Here is a 14,098-nt window from a genome sequence, read left to right on the forward strand (position 1 = left end):
GCCCCACACCATCACTGACAAACTCCTCCACCGAATCAAAGTTCCTCCAGAAAGGGGGGATCCAACTTTATTTGGGCTCACCACGATCAAATCAAAGCCCATAAGACCACCTTAGAGAACAAAATCTAAAGAAAGAAATCCCATAGAGCTATCTACAACTCTTCATCCATACTCTACTCTGGCCATTATTTTACCCACAATGTGCGCTAACCAAGCTGTCTTTGTGCTCTAGACACTTAGTGGGGGGGGTGAACCCTAAGGTGACCCTTAGCCCAACATGTAGTTAAATAGTTAAACAACGTATGATATGCATAAGCTTAACGATGTACAATTATCTCAGTAGGATGACCTGGCTGAGTGCAGTCCTGAAATTCAGCATTATAACGACCTCACTGTCTTAGTGCTTAACACCTACAGCATCGTTTTAAATAAGACCATATGAACAGCTAATATGCTTCTCTCTGTCCTACATGTTGATGATGCTCACACCCAACTGGTAAACACACTCATTTCAGACATGTGGCGTGGAATCAGCGCCTCCGTTGATAGCTCTGGTAGGGGAAGAACCCCTCCATATTTAATACCTCACTTTTTGGTACAACACAATTTGACCAAAGCTACTAAAGGAACCTCCACAGATTTGTGGGCTCACTTTGCCTATACTTTAGGTGGTGTGGTTCTAATATATTGCAACCCTCAAGATAGGGAACCAATTTTCCTAGTTAACTTACCCATAGTGTTTACAGAAAACCTCTACCAAATTTACTCTTCCAAATTATGCATGTGTACGTAAGCCAAAGACATCTACTACCGTTGGTCTAAATAAATTGTTTATACATGATAGTACTAATGGTATTTGTGGCCTCCGATTTCTGATGGACAGTGCGCAGTGCCCTGTCACCGTCACCTCTAAAGCCTCCAAAGCTATACTGCATGTCGGAGATTTGGCTCTGTATCAGTTAAACCCTGATCAATATGAAAGTGAAATAGAAATAACTGACTTCTTTGCGAAACACCGCCTAGAACTAGAAACACATACCCTTACATGTATGAAGGTACCCAAGTGATTGACTTGACCCCAGTAGGAAATGTATTGAAGGAAATTGCATCCCTACCTATCGCCCCTTCTCAACCTATCTCCTATTCCTGGTCAACCCCAGACACCGTACTAGCCACCGTTGTGGGGTTAGGATACGTGTTAGTTTTAATATAGCCTACTTTTACCTAATGCGAACTCGGATCCTGCAAACCCAGTTAGACAAATGTACCAGCCACCTAGTCAAGTTTGTCAGACGCAAAGATCCTTACCCTGGCAGTGACCAGGGGGAAGATGAGCTGGATAAGGACCTAGTTCTCCTAGAGTTACCCTTGTAGTGCACGATAAGGATAATGTCGTACTAGTTAGCCCAACCTATTACTTATATGATTTCTTTATCTTTCTCTTCTCTTTATGAGGCAACCCCAATAAAGCATGTGAATGTTGGTGTCATGTTATGCTCTGCATCCTTCAGCTCTCTCCATCTTGTGGCATGCCACCCACTATCGTGGATGCCCTACCAAGTGGGGGATATGTAGTGGAGACAGCTAAACGCCATTTCACTGTGACACCCAAAATGGAATCCTTTCCCACTGAACTGAGAAACTGACTCACATCTCTTTGGTTGCATGTAAATTTAAAGACTGATTCTTTACACAGCAACAGGCCCCAAAGGACCCACATCCATAGTGGTGTTTACCTCCCAAAAGCCTACAATGCTGACCTTATGATCTCCTGAGCTTGGGAGAGAGGCCATCTAAGAGAGGCTGGTCAAAACCAACCTTCGTCGATGGACACTGGGACCACAGTCAGGAAGGACCATAAAACTCTAAATTCCAACCTTATCTGATCGCCCACAGTTTAAACCCACTCTATGTCCTGTGTTATAATCCAGAGCTGAAGATACAAATATTTCAGGGATCTCTGTAACTCCAAATCTGATCTGTACACAGAATTGGGCTTCAGCCTACAGGAACCAGCTCGGCGAATGCAGTCTAGAGACACCGAACTTGACTACCTTCCATACAAGGAAAGATTAATTATTCTTGAAACCAGTATTCAGCATTCCAGCCTTAAGAACAAAGGACCACAAGACCATTTAAATGTGAACACTGTGCCATGTGGTTGATATAAAGACACAACTTATGATCTTTCATGTATTCAGTATTAAGTGATCTTATTAGAATACGTGTTACTGTATAAACACACCACATTGATGCATATCTATGTATTAGTTTGTATGTTACTCATCGAATGTAATCATTCTCATGTGTACGTATGTGACCTCACATTTATGCCTGTCTGTGCATTATGTCATTTGTTGTCCAAAAGTGGAAATTGAGAATGGCTCAATGTGTAGACTAATAGAACCAAATTAGTTCTTGTTTAGGCAGAGTATGTAAGACAATTTATTTAGGATTAGTTTACTTTGTCTTCGAATTGTGTTAATCTGTCTTCTTTGGTTAAGTCATTAACTAGACCTGGAAAGACGGGCACTCCTCGCTCTCCCCCTCTCTCTCTCTCGTTCTCTCCCCTGTCTGGGCAGAGGTCATGAATATTCATTAATAAAGGCCAATGGTCAATGGCCTGATGAACATGAAAGCGCCTTACAATTACGCCCCTAAAACTTGTTTTAAAAGCCCTAGCTCGAAGCGAAACTATGAGCTTGGCAGCCTGGTAATTTGGGAAGACTTGGAGAACTTCGCCAGAGTCGCCAAGACTCAAAGACTCGAACACGCCAAACCATCGCGACTGTTCGCTGGACTCACGCCGAACACCGCAGTGTCCAGAAGAGCGATGCCAAGAAACCGCAACTAACGCTCTCACCGAGTCCAACAGAAGATTCTTCTTTATTTTATTTTATTTTCTTTATTCTACGTTTCGTCGTCAAAAGTACTTTTATTTCGTCTAGTCGTTCAAGTCAAGCTCATCTTCTTTCTCAGTCAAGTCATCTGCACAAGTTTGTCTGCGCCCTCAAGCTTCGACTGTGACGTCACCGCTAAGTCTCCGCGACCCGAGCTGTCTCACGTGACCTGCTCCGCAGACCTTAGCCGCCTCAAGAAACGAACCGTGAACGCGCACCGGTTGGTCCGCGTAACCACGTCTCTCCTTCGAAGTAAGACGCTCAGTTCATATGCTGTTTTGGGGTTGCCAGCTGCTATTTCTCCCGGAATCCAAAATAGTAAATACTGTTACCATTAACCTGCCCAAACTTCCTCTTTCTTCTTTTCTATTCTCTCTCTAAAGACCTCGTGTCCGTCCCTGGGTCCTACGCTAGTTAGGCAAGCCTTAGGATAGTTAAATAAATAAATCTCATGATCCGACAGTTGTTTATCATTCGCTATTGTTGTTTAATTTTATATTCTTTGTTGTTCACTATTATATCCCTGGTTTAAATTAGTAGATTCACATATAGGTTTAGTTTCAATTTGAGCCAAATCATTCATATGCTTTGTATCAATTGTAATATTAACCATTTAATAAATGTGGACATTTATTCATCTGGTCACGGTGGTAAATGCATATTTTGGTCGATGGTATTAGGTCACTGCGCGGAACCAGAACTTAACCCTTTAGTAATGAGACTGATCAAACCATATTCCACCTAACTCCGTTATCACAATACTGGTTCCTGAGCAATCAGGATGGTGCCCCGTTCATAATCCATAAACTAATATATGTATCCGCTACAACAATAAGATGGACTTTCAGACGGACATCTTAACGGGAATCGAAAAGCGCATCGAGGCGAATACTGTGGCAATCCAAGACAATAAAAAAGAAATTTCCGAGCTTCAGTCCCAGGTAAACAATCTCCGGATCGAGAATCAGAAGCTGAAAAGTTCCTGTGCTGAACATGCCCGGTATAAGAGGCGGTGGAATCTAAGAGTGATCGGTCTGCCGGAAAAGGAGGGTGAAAACTTGCGTGAAACTATCATCGGGATTCTCACAAGAGTCATCCCGGTATCAGTGGACCGGTTGCGTGACACAGTGGACACTGTACATCGGCTGGGGAGGAGAACCAGCGCCGCCACTTCTGATAACGTCCATCGAGCTGTTATTATACAGTTCAGTATGCGCACTGTTCGGGACGAGGTCTGGCTAAAATCCAAGGACGCTAAAGTTTGCAGAGATCTGCATATTCGATTTAAGGAGGACTTTTCTATGGAGGACAGAATTGCCCGAAACAAACTTTGGCCTTTGGTTCAGGAGGCCAGGAGCAGGGGGAAGCGTGCGTACTTGAAGGAAGGGTATGCGCTGATAGATAATGAAAGAGTGTTTTCTGAATAACCATTTTCTGTTTATGCTGAAGGATTCTTTGTTTTTTCGGTTAAAGGCTTACTGCAAGGCTAACTCTGATGTTTAACGGCTAAGTCACTTTATACGTTCCTGCTTACCGTCATCTTTTGGTGAATTTATTCACGGTTTGTTTTATGTTTTCTTTATTAACGTTAAATTCTAGGGGACTAAGAAACAATGTTAAACGTAAGGCTATTTTTCTTTATTGCAAGGAGCAAAAAGCAAACTGTTTTTTTTCTGCAGGAAACTCACTCTTTAAGGGAGGATGTTCCTTTCTGGCATACGCAATGGGGAGATCTCACCTATTTTAGTCATGGCACATCTCATTCAGCTGGTGTGATGATCATGTTCCACAAGTTTCCGGGATCCATTTTGGGTCACTCAGGGGATACGGATGGTCATTGGTTAATGGTAGCAGTGGAAATTGACAGAGTTAAATTCATTCTAGTTTGTGTGTATGGGTATAACAGCAAAGTAATTAACAACATTTTTTATTCAGATCTATGTGAGAAGATAAAACAGTGGAAAATAACGTACTCGACAGAGGAGGTGATTATAGGAGGTGATTTTAATGTAGTTCCAGACAGTTCGGTTGACCGTCTTCCCTCTCGAGGGCGGCATAATCTCATTGATGATAACTTCAACAACTTAGTTTCCAACGCTAATGTGACTGACTGTTGGAGGTCAAGAAACCCTAATTCCAGACAATACACCTGGTTTAATGCTTCAAACAACGGTCAGTGTTCAAGATTAGACTACTGGTTAATCCCTCGTAATAGGTTGGATGGAGTTGTGAAATGTGAAATCTCTGCATCTCCCTTAACTGACCACTGTGCTGTTTCATTACTCCTCTCCTTGAACAATCGTAAATTGCACACAAATTCAATTTGGAAATTCAATAGCAAGCTTTTGTTAAATGTGAACTTTTGTACAGAAGTTAGAAAACTCTTAGAGGAAATTTCACTGATGGAAACTTCATCATTGAGCAAATGGGAGTGGTTTAAATTTAGCGTTAAATCTCTTGCAATTAAAATAGGTAAGCACACTGTCAATGAGATGAGAGCAAAACAATCACAAATTATAAATAACAAATTCTATGTGTGCTAAACCTCTGTTAACATCGGAGGAGAGAGGCCATTTAGATGATCTCAAATCTCAACTTGATGATTTATTTTTAGAAAAGGCAAAGGGCGCGTTTATTCGCTCCAGGGCTCGTTGGATTGAGGAGGGTGAAAGAAATTCCGCATATTTCTATGGTCTTGAGAAGCAGAGACAGTCCAAAAAGAGAATCTCCAAATTATATGTTAATGGCAGTGTTACTGAAGATTCGGATTCAATATGTGACAAGATTAGTGCCTTTTATAGCAATTTGTACAGTTCCAAATTTTCCAAATTTAAGTGCCAGTCCTTTTTTGAGGAAATTAATGATTCCATTGAATTAGTTGACTCTCAATTTAAGGAAGCAATGGAGAAAGATTTGACCATTGATGAGTTGGATGATGTAATCCAGCGAATGGCTAAGGGGAAATCACCAGGCCTGGATGGTCTGACAGTTGAATTCTATCTTTTCTTTTGGGAAGATATTCGGTTGTTATTATTCAATGGCCTTGTAGACTGCATCTCTAACAAATCTCTCTCTCCCACCATGAAGCGAGGACTCATCACCCTGATTCCTAAGGTCAACAAGGACCCTTTATCCCTGGAAAATTGGAGACCAATCACTTTATTATGTATAGACTATAAAATGCTAGCGTTTGTGTATGCAAATCGCTTAAATAAGGGCTTGGCTTCTGTAATTAGTGAATGTCAGTCTGCCTTCATGAAAGGAAGGAATATACATTTTCATACCAGATTGATTCTAGACATGTTGGACTATAGAGAATTTATTAATAATGACAGTTTTATTTTATTCCTTGATTTCTACAAGGCGTTCGACTCTTTGGAACATTGTTTCATTGCCGAAACCCTGGAACGCATGGGTTTTGGGGAGAAATTTCGTAGTATAATCGAGATGTTTTATACTGATATAAGTAGTTCAGTATCCCTTGGTAATGGTATGACCCCAAGCTTTAGTGTGTCACGAGGCATTCGTCAAGGATGTCCGATTTCTCCTAAATTATTCATCTTGGCAACTCAAATGTTTACGCTATCAATTTATAGGAATTCAAATTTGCATGGCATTAATATTTTGGGTAAGGAATTTAAATTAAGTCAATTTGCCGATGATACTGCTATTTTTCTAAAAGATAAAACCATGGTGGAAGTGGCTCTAAATCTGGTTTCGTCTTTTTCTGGTGCTTCAGGTCTGCTTCTCAATATCAAAAAATGTGATCTGCTCCCGATCCATTCTTGCTCTGAGGAATCTTTTGCTTCTATTTCCGTTAAGTCTGAAGTGAAATATCTGGGCATTACGATTTCTAAGGACCCTGTTAGGAGAGAAGAGATCAATGTTGATAAAAGGGTGACTGATATGAAGAAATCCCTGGGTCACTGGTTAACTAGAGATCTTACAATTTTCGGTCGTGTTCTTCTTTCTAAAGCTGAAGGAGTGTCTAAATTGATTTATCCTTGCCAGGCGGTTTTTACTTCTAAGAAATCTATTCAAAAGGCAAATTCAATATTTTTTCATTTCCTTTGGAAGAATAAAACTCACTACTTGAGGAGATCTCAATTGATTAAAGATTATAATAAGGGTGGTATCAAAGCCTTAGATTTTGAAGCATTACTTGGTTCTTGTAGAATTAACTGGTTAAGGTCCCTCCTGTCTTCTCCGAACTCTATGTGGTTTCACATTCCTAGAGCTTTAATTAAAAAGATTGGTGGTATGGATTTTTTCCTACGGTGTGATTTTGAGATTAGTAAGATTCCGGTTAAGTTATCTAAATTCCACGCGCAAGTCTTGCACTACTGGAAAATGATTTTCTCTCACAACTTTTCACCACATGGTTCTTTATTGTGGAATAATAGAACAATACTGGTCAACAGGAAATCAGTTTTTAAAGCTGATTGGTACGAGAAGGGTGTTTTGTTTGTAACTGATTTGATGGATGCCAGTGGTTGTCTGTTGGACCACAGGGATTTTATGGACAAATATAATTTGGTTTGTAATCGTAAAGATTATTTGAAAATGTGTAAAGCTATTCCAGATGCTCTGGTCTGTCTCATACAAAACACCCTTCTGTATGCTAAAGTCTCTTCAACCCTTCCTAATTTGGTAATAAGTACTTGCAACGTAATGGACAAAAGGTGTAATACTGCTGTTCTTACGTCTGCCTTTAAATCTAAATTGTTTTATGATTATAACATAAGGACATCAGTCCTGGCAGACTCAGCTACAGCATTAAAGTCCAACTCTAAATATCTGAGATATCCTGTCTCACCTAAGGTGAAAGAAACTCATTTTAAAATTTGTCATAACTTTTATCCAGTTGCAGATTTTCTACAAAGACGGTTTAAATTCGAAGTGGAAGGTTGTTCTTTTTGTGATAGTCAAGGTGAATCCTTAGAACATCTGTTCTTCACTTGCCCCATCACTAAAATTTTTTGGAGTGACATGAGAAATTGGTTATCATTAAAACTTGAGAACATTCCGGTCTTTAATCTTAATCATGTGTTGTACTTTTTCAGCGATCTTGATCACAAAATATCTGATTTGGTGAATATTGTTTTCTTGCTTGCTAAATACCACATACACTGCTGTAAATGGAGACGCTCAGCCCCATGCTTTGCAGGCTTCCTAGTTGACTTTAAGCGGTACTTCTCCTCATTAAAATGTGTAAGATCTGAGTATGCCAAAAAAGTGGCTCTTGATGTTTCTAAATTTCTTCTGTTCTAGTGTTTTTAGTGTTTAGAGTTTTTTTCTTGGCCCCCTAGTCCCTCTTTGTTTTCTTGACGTTTCTGTACCTTGTTTTCTCCTACCTTTACGAGTGATGTGTATGTACTTGTTATTCTTCAATAATAAAAAAAAAAAAAAAAAAAAAAAAACTAAGTCGGGCGCCATTTTGAAATGTTGATTACTGCACGCTATCCTATCCCATAATTCAACTCGAGCAACGAAGGTGTTCAGAGCAGAGAAAAAAGGTAGTGAGTCGGCTGTTTACAAATATAAGGAAGCTACCCCAGCTGGCACACGACCGACCTTCAACGTTGAAATGTGGTTGAAATATAGTTGAAATACTGTCTGTTGTTGTTTCAACGTTGAAACAACGTTGTATCAACGTTTAATGTTAAATGGTTGCGCAAACGTTGAACTATTAACGGTGAATCAACGTTTAATGTTAAATGGTTGCGCAAACGTTGAACTATTAACGGTGAATCAACGTAATATCTTCAACCTGCCTTTGTATTACCATTTCAAGTTCAAAAAACACATACAATAAAAAAGTACTAACAACACTTTGGGATTGGCTGAGGGTTTTGAAAGAGGTATTAATTATTATTATTATTATTATTAGTAATAATAATAATAATAATATAATTTTTTAAAATTTATTAATTCGTCCAAAAACGTCGTCAAAAACAGGCAGGTATTAACCAGGAAGACAACATCAGGCAATGAAACAGTTTTAAATGTTTTGAGGCAGAAACAAAACTTCGCAATGACAAATCAACAGGTTTAAAGACAGTAGGGCAGGGTAGTCGTGGCCTGGCGGTTAGGGAACTGGTCTTGAGACTGAAGGGTCGTAGGTTCGAGTCCCAGACTTGAGGCCATGACTGAGGTTGTGTGGTGGTACTCCGAGTAAAATGAGAGAATAAAAAAAATAAAATTGTTCATTATGGCATACAGTTGTTTTTTTCCTCTCTCTCATGCAATTTTGAGCATCATGAACGTGAATTTTATGGTTTATTCAAGGTTGAATGTATGACATTGAAACGACGTTGGCATATCAACGTTGATTCACCTTTCAAAATCTACACAAAATCCAACGTTGATTCAACCATAAATTTCGACGTTGATTCAACGTTGATTCAACGTTGAAATGCCTGCTGGGACAACAGTGTATATGCAGAAATACTGAAATTTAATTCAATACCATTTTAAAGACCTTCCAAGAAATGTATAAGACCTCATCACCACTTTAAGTTAGGGTGACCATATTTTTATTTGGGAAAATCAGGACACTTTGTGCCTGTACAATTAATGGCCCGATGCAGGTAATTTAAAAACCAGGACATTCCCTCACTTAAAAAAAAAACCCGGGACGCCGGACGTGAAATACGGACATGTCCCGGCAAATACGGACGTTTGGTCACCCTATTTAAGTGCCATATTTTTTTTTATGTGCCATAAGTCAGCAACAGATCTTTAACTTACAAAATTATTGTAATTTGCAATTAAATCTTAAAAAAACAACTATATAACCGAACAGATACAGTATGATGAAACAAAGGTCAAAAAGAGAAATTGAACCAGGGCTAGATATACTAAAATATAACATTGGTCACGACAAGAAACAACTCTTAGCTATTCATCATCTAGGACACTAGTTAAACTGTTAAACTGGTGAATAATAAATAACAATAAACACGATATTCATGACATGTTCCTCAATGCGTTTGTTTTGCATTCTAATGACTCTTCAGTTCAACTCCGAGCTTTTCTTTATGGGTCACTCCTGGCATACGGTGCCATTTGGACCTCAAACATTTTTGAATATGAAACATGAATATGTTGAACATTTGAATATGTTTTTATTAGTTTTTCATGTTTTATTATGAAAGGGACATATTAAACTTTTAAAAACTAATTTTGGTCAAGCTCAGGCATATAATCTGTAGTATTTATTTAAATATTTTTATGAAATCTCTGACCCAGAGATGTCCATACTGTTACATACATATGCATAACTGTTTGAAAGACTTGTGGTTTAAAATAATGTGAAAAACAGACAGTAACTGATGTCAGGTCCTGTACTCCCCGGTCGCGCCGCCAGAGGTCTGACCCCCCGGAGTTTTAGTACAGCTCAGCTGTTTGTTATTAAGCATGATTGACAGGCATATTTATCACCAACCAGCATGGGGCAGTCATGGCCTGGTGGTAGGGAACTGGTCTTGTGACCGGAGGGTTGTGGGTTCGATTCCCAGACCTGAGGCCATGACTGAGGTGCCCTTGAGCAAGGCACCTAACCCCAACTGCTCCCCGGGCGCCAGGCTAGGGCTGCCCACCGCTCTGGGCACGTGTGATCCACAGCCCCCTAGTAATCACTAGTGTGTGTGTGTGTGTGTGTGTGTGTGTGTGTGTGTTCTAACTGAACAGATGGGTAAAAAGCGGAGGACAAATTTCGATTGCGGTGAAAAATCACAATTGACAAAATATGGCACATTTTCATTCACATTTACATTCACTCTTGCTCATTGCGAAGTATTGCCATTCCTTACAAGTTTGCATACCGAGCATTTACTCTGATTCAGTTTCTCTGTGTATGATCTCTTTGCCTGGTTCTCTCGACGTTGCCTTTGCCTTGCCCTCTATTTGCTTCTGTTCGGTTTTTTTTTTTTGGATTTTTGACCTCTGCTTGTACGACCACATTCTCTGGATTTGTCCTATTAAATACTATATTTAACCTGCACATGGATCCTAACCTGCCTCATGAGTCTGCAATGTTACAGCTGAGAGCTAACATGTCCCTTTTCAACATTGAAGTGGTTGTTTCATTTATTCTTTATTAAAAAAACATATTTTCTGAATTCTCACCAGCACGTGATTTCACTTTTTTTGTTTTAGTTAAAAACGAATCCAATAAATATTTTGATTATTTTTAAGAATGCATGTGGTGGCCTGCTTTAATGCAAAAAATTACAAATAAAATATTCATATCATCTTAAACGGCATCCCATTCTCATTCCGGAGAACCTAAAAACCTAAAACACTCAGATAAATGAATAAACATGGTAGGTTGGCTTTATTCAGCTTTAATTGTTTAATTTATTTACTTATTTTTTAATGAAACATTAGAGAACATTAACAAAAAAGTCACCGTCAGTGCGCATATCGAACTTTGTCACATAGGCACTGTGCAAAATGTCAAAAATATTTTAAATAAAATATGTCTGCCTGAAAATATAAAAAAAATACCACACAACAGCAAAAAAATTATAAGTAAAGGTTAAAGTAATGGGGTTTATAAAGCAAACAACAACAAATGTTTATAGGCCTACTTGCCGAGACGCACCGCGACGAGATGAGACAATACAACTGAAACGACAAACAGCTCAACTGTTTGGATTGTGCAACTGCAGGGTGTGATTTATTAATGTGTAGAAATAAGAAGCCTATTGTTAATGCACACACATCATTTAAAAATATTTTATTAACAGAAATTAGGATGATTTTATTTGACTAAAGGCTATATATAACGAAAACAAAGACATTTCATGTAACAACTAATGCTTAGCAGCATCCTTGGGCACCCCATGCAGTTAGAATGGTACATTCTACTATGATGTTCATAGTCGACTAGGGGTCCTCCAATCGAATAGTCGAATCAGCGACTATTGCAGGTCACCCCTAGTAAATGTATTTGTAAACGTAATACAAGCGAACCATTCAGTCAGACAGCTATTAGTTGTGAAATGAAATACAATTACAATTTCAAGCATTTTAAAGTTCAAACCTGGAACACAATGCAACATTAAAGTTCATCAGGTAAATGTTTTTAGGGGTATTTCTTCACACATATCGTTACGGAGATCATTGCCAAGAATGATGTGTTGCGATGTGCTACAGTCAGATGCAAAATTATAACTGGGCCCAGAAGAAAGCAAAAATATATATTTTTTTACTAAGATAGTAGTATTTTTTTACTAAAAAAATAGTAATGCACAGTCACTTGAAAAAGTAACTTTAATCTGATTACTGGATCGGAATATACTAACTCGTTATATTACTCATTACTCGTTATTAGAGTAACGAGTTATTGACATCACTGTTCATATCACAAGCAATTTAGATAATATGAGGAGGCCTAACAACTCCTCCCCAAATTTTTTTTGGGTGTCTATAATTTGAATCTGAAATCTTCTACTGGAACCTGAACATAGAAAATTGTACCTTTGCTCTCCACAGACATGAAGGGCTTCAGTGTCCCCCTGTTATCCATGGTGCAACTCCATCTGATCTCTAACGGTAAGTAAGATAAGGTCTCACTGAACCAAAGTAACAAGAGTTTGAAAAATGAAAGATAAAATTATGAACAAATTAACTCTGATATCAATTCTGGCTGATACGTTTGAGTGTGAGCAACAGTAGTGTTTACTCATGTAGCATATAGAAATTCAGGTTGTATTTCAATGGTTTTGTTTATATTTTGTGTATATCGTTTATCTACTTTAAATATGCATTAAGTGGTATCACAGCTGTATTATGGATTATTTAATATGTTGTAGTTCGCTCTCTGATATCACATCTAGATTATGAGTTATTAATATGTTGTAGTTCCCTCTCGTGTCTAAATGTCCATTGTTTTGGTCCAGTCTTTTCTCCAGTTTCACCAGTAACTCCAGTAAAGGTGAATCTTCATGATGCTGCTACTCTCCCCTGCAGTCAGACGTGTTCTGATCTGGTTACATGGACTGTGCTCCATAAACCACGTGACATTCTGGCTCAGTGTAATCAGACATCCTGTCAGTCACAGGAGGGATATCACATGTCCCATGATCAGTACCTGAAGGGAGATCTCTCCCTCACCATCACTGATGTTGATTATAATAAGAGGACCTGGTACACATGTGTGTGTGATAGTAAAGAGATCTGTGATGTGAGCATTCAGATTGCGTGTAAGTGTTTTAAGTGCTTGATTTTAACCTGTTTACACATAAACTCATTTATATATGTCATTACTCCATTTGCAATATATTTGTTGTGTTTTTCTTGCTGCTTCTCCCCAGCTGTAAATGTCTGCACAAACGTCCTCCCTGGAGAACCTCTTAGCATGGATTTACCCATCTCAGAGCCAGTAGAGGTGGTGTTCAATAAAACTGATCATGACCATCCAATCACTGTCAGTCTGTGTAACATTACCAAGCGTGAAATCCAGTGTATGTCTGAGTATGAGAAGAGAGTGATGTTCAGATCCAGTATGCAGCTGCAGGAGATAAAGGAGTCTGATAATGGTGTTTACACCATACGGGACACTTGGAATGATGAAGTCATTGGCACATATACAGTAATAGTTGGTGGTAAGATCCAATTTTACTGTCTGACTGAAACTCTTTTGTCAGGTCCTGAACTCTTGTTTACTAAATATAATATTTTTTTTGCTAAATGTATTAAATAATTAGGATAAAGCTTAAGACATTCATGCACTGTAAGTATTATAGTCTCACTTTATGCACCATCTGTCACGTTGAGGACCCCTGCCCCTCCCTTTTGGGCGTGTGTTTACGTCGTCTACGTCTCCTAGTCTACGTCTGTGGATCTCCGTGGTTGCGGTTATGTCTTGTGATTATTCGTCTCACCTGTGGCTCGTCTCGTCATCACGAGGGGCTTATGTGGTTTGTCTACTTAATGTGCGTTCGCGCAGTGTCCTGTGCTCGTCGTTGTCTGAGTCTGCACGTTTCCATGTATATGTGTATTTGTACTCGTGCGCGATTGCACAACATTTGTGTCACAATAAACATAATGTTTGCTGCCACGTGGGATTCGTGTCTCATCCTTCTCGCCAGCGCCAACGTTACACCATCTTGACTGTAGTCACATTGTAATAACTTTCAATTGCATTCAATTTCTGTGGTACAGAGAAAAGGCCTTGTGTAAAACTAAAA

The 14,098-nt window shown here is 39.0% G+C and overlaps 1 protein-coding gene across 1 annotated transcript in view; it reads left to right on the forward strand.

The window, feature by feature from the left end:
* Positions 1 to 14,098, forward strand: part of LOC143509986 (uncharacterized) — a 38,400-nt gene that overhangs the window by 18,946 nt on the left and 5,356 nt on the right. The window contains exons 2-4 of the mRNA XM_076998926.1: positions 12,402 to 12,461; positions 12,809 to 13,111; positions 13,223 to 13,513. Coding sequence (XP_076855041.1) covers positions 12,404 to 12,461; positions 12,809 to 13,111; positions 13,223 to 13,513 — 652 coding nt within the window. The 5' untranslated portion in view covers positions 12,402 to 12,403. The remainder of the gene's footprint in view (positions 1 to 12,401; positions 12,462 to 12,808; positions 13,112 to 13,222; positions 13,514 to 14,098) is intronic.

Source organism: Brachyhypopomus gauderio, chromosome 3, assembly GCF_052324685.1.
Source record: "Brachyhypopomus gauderio isolate BG-103 chromosome 3, BGAUD_0.2, whole genome shotgun sequence".
Taxonomy (NCBI): Eukaryota; Metazoa; Chordata; class Actinopteri; order Gymnotiformes; family Hypopomidae; genus Brachyhypopomus; species Brachyhypopomus gauderio.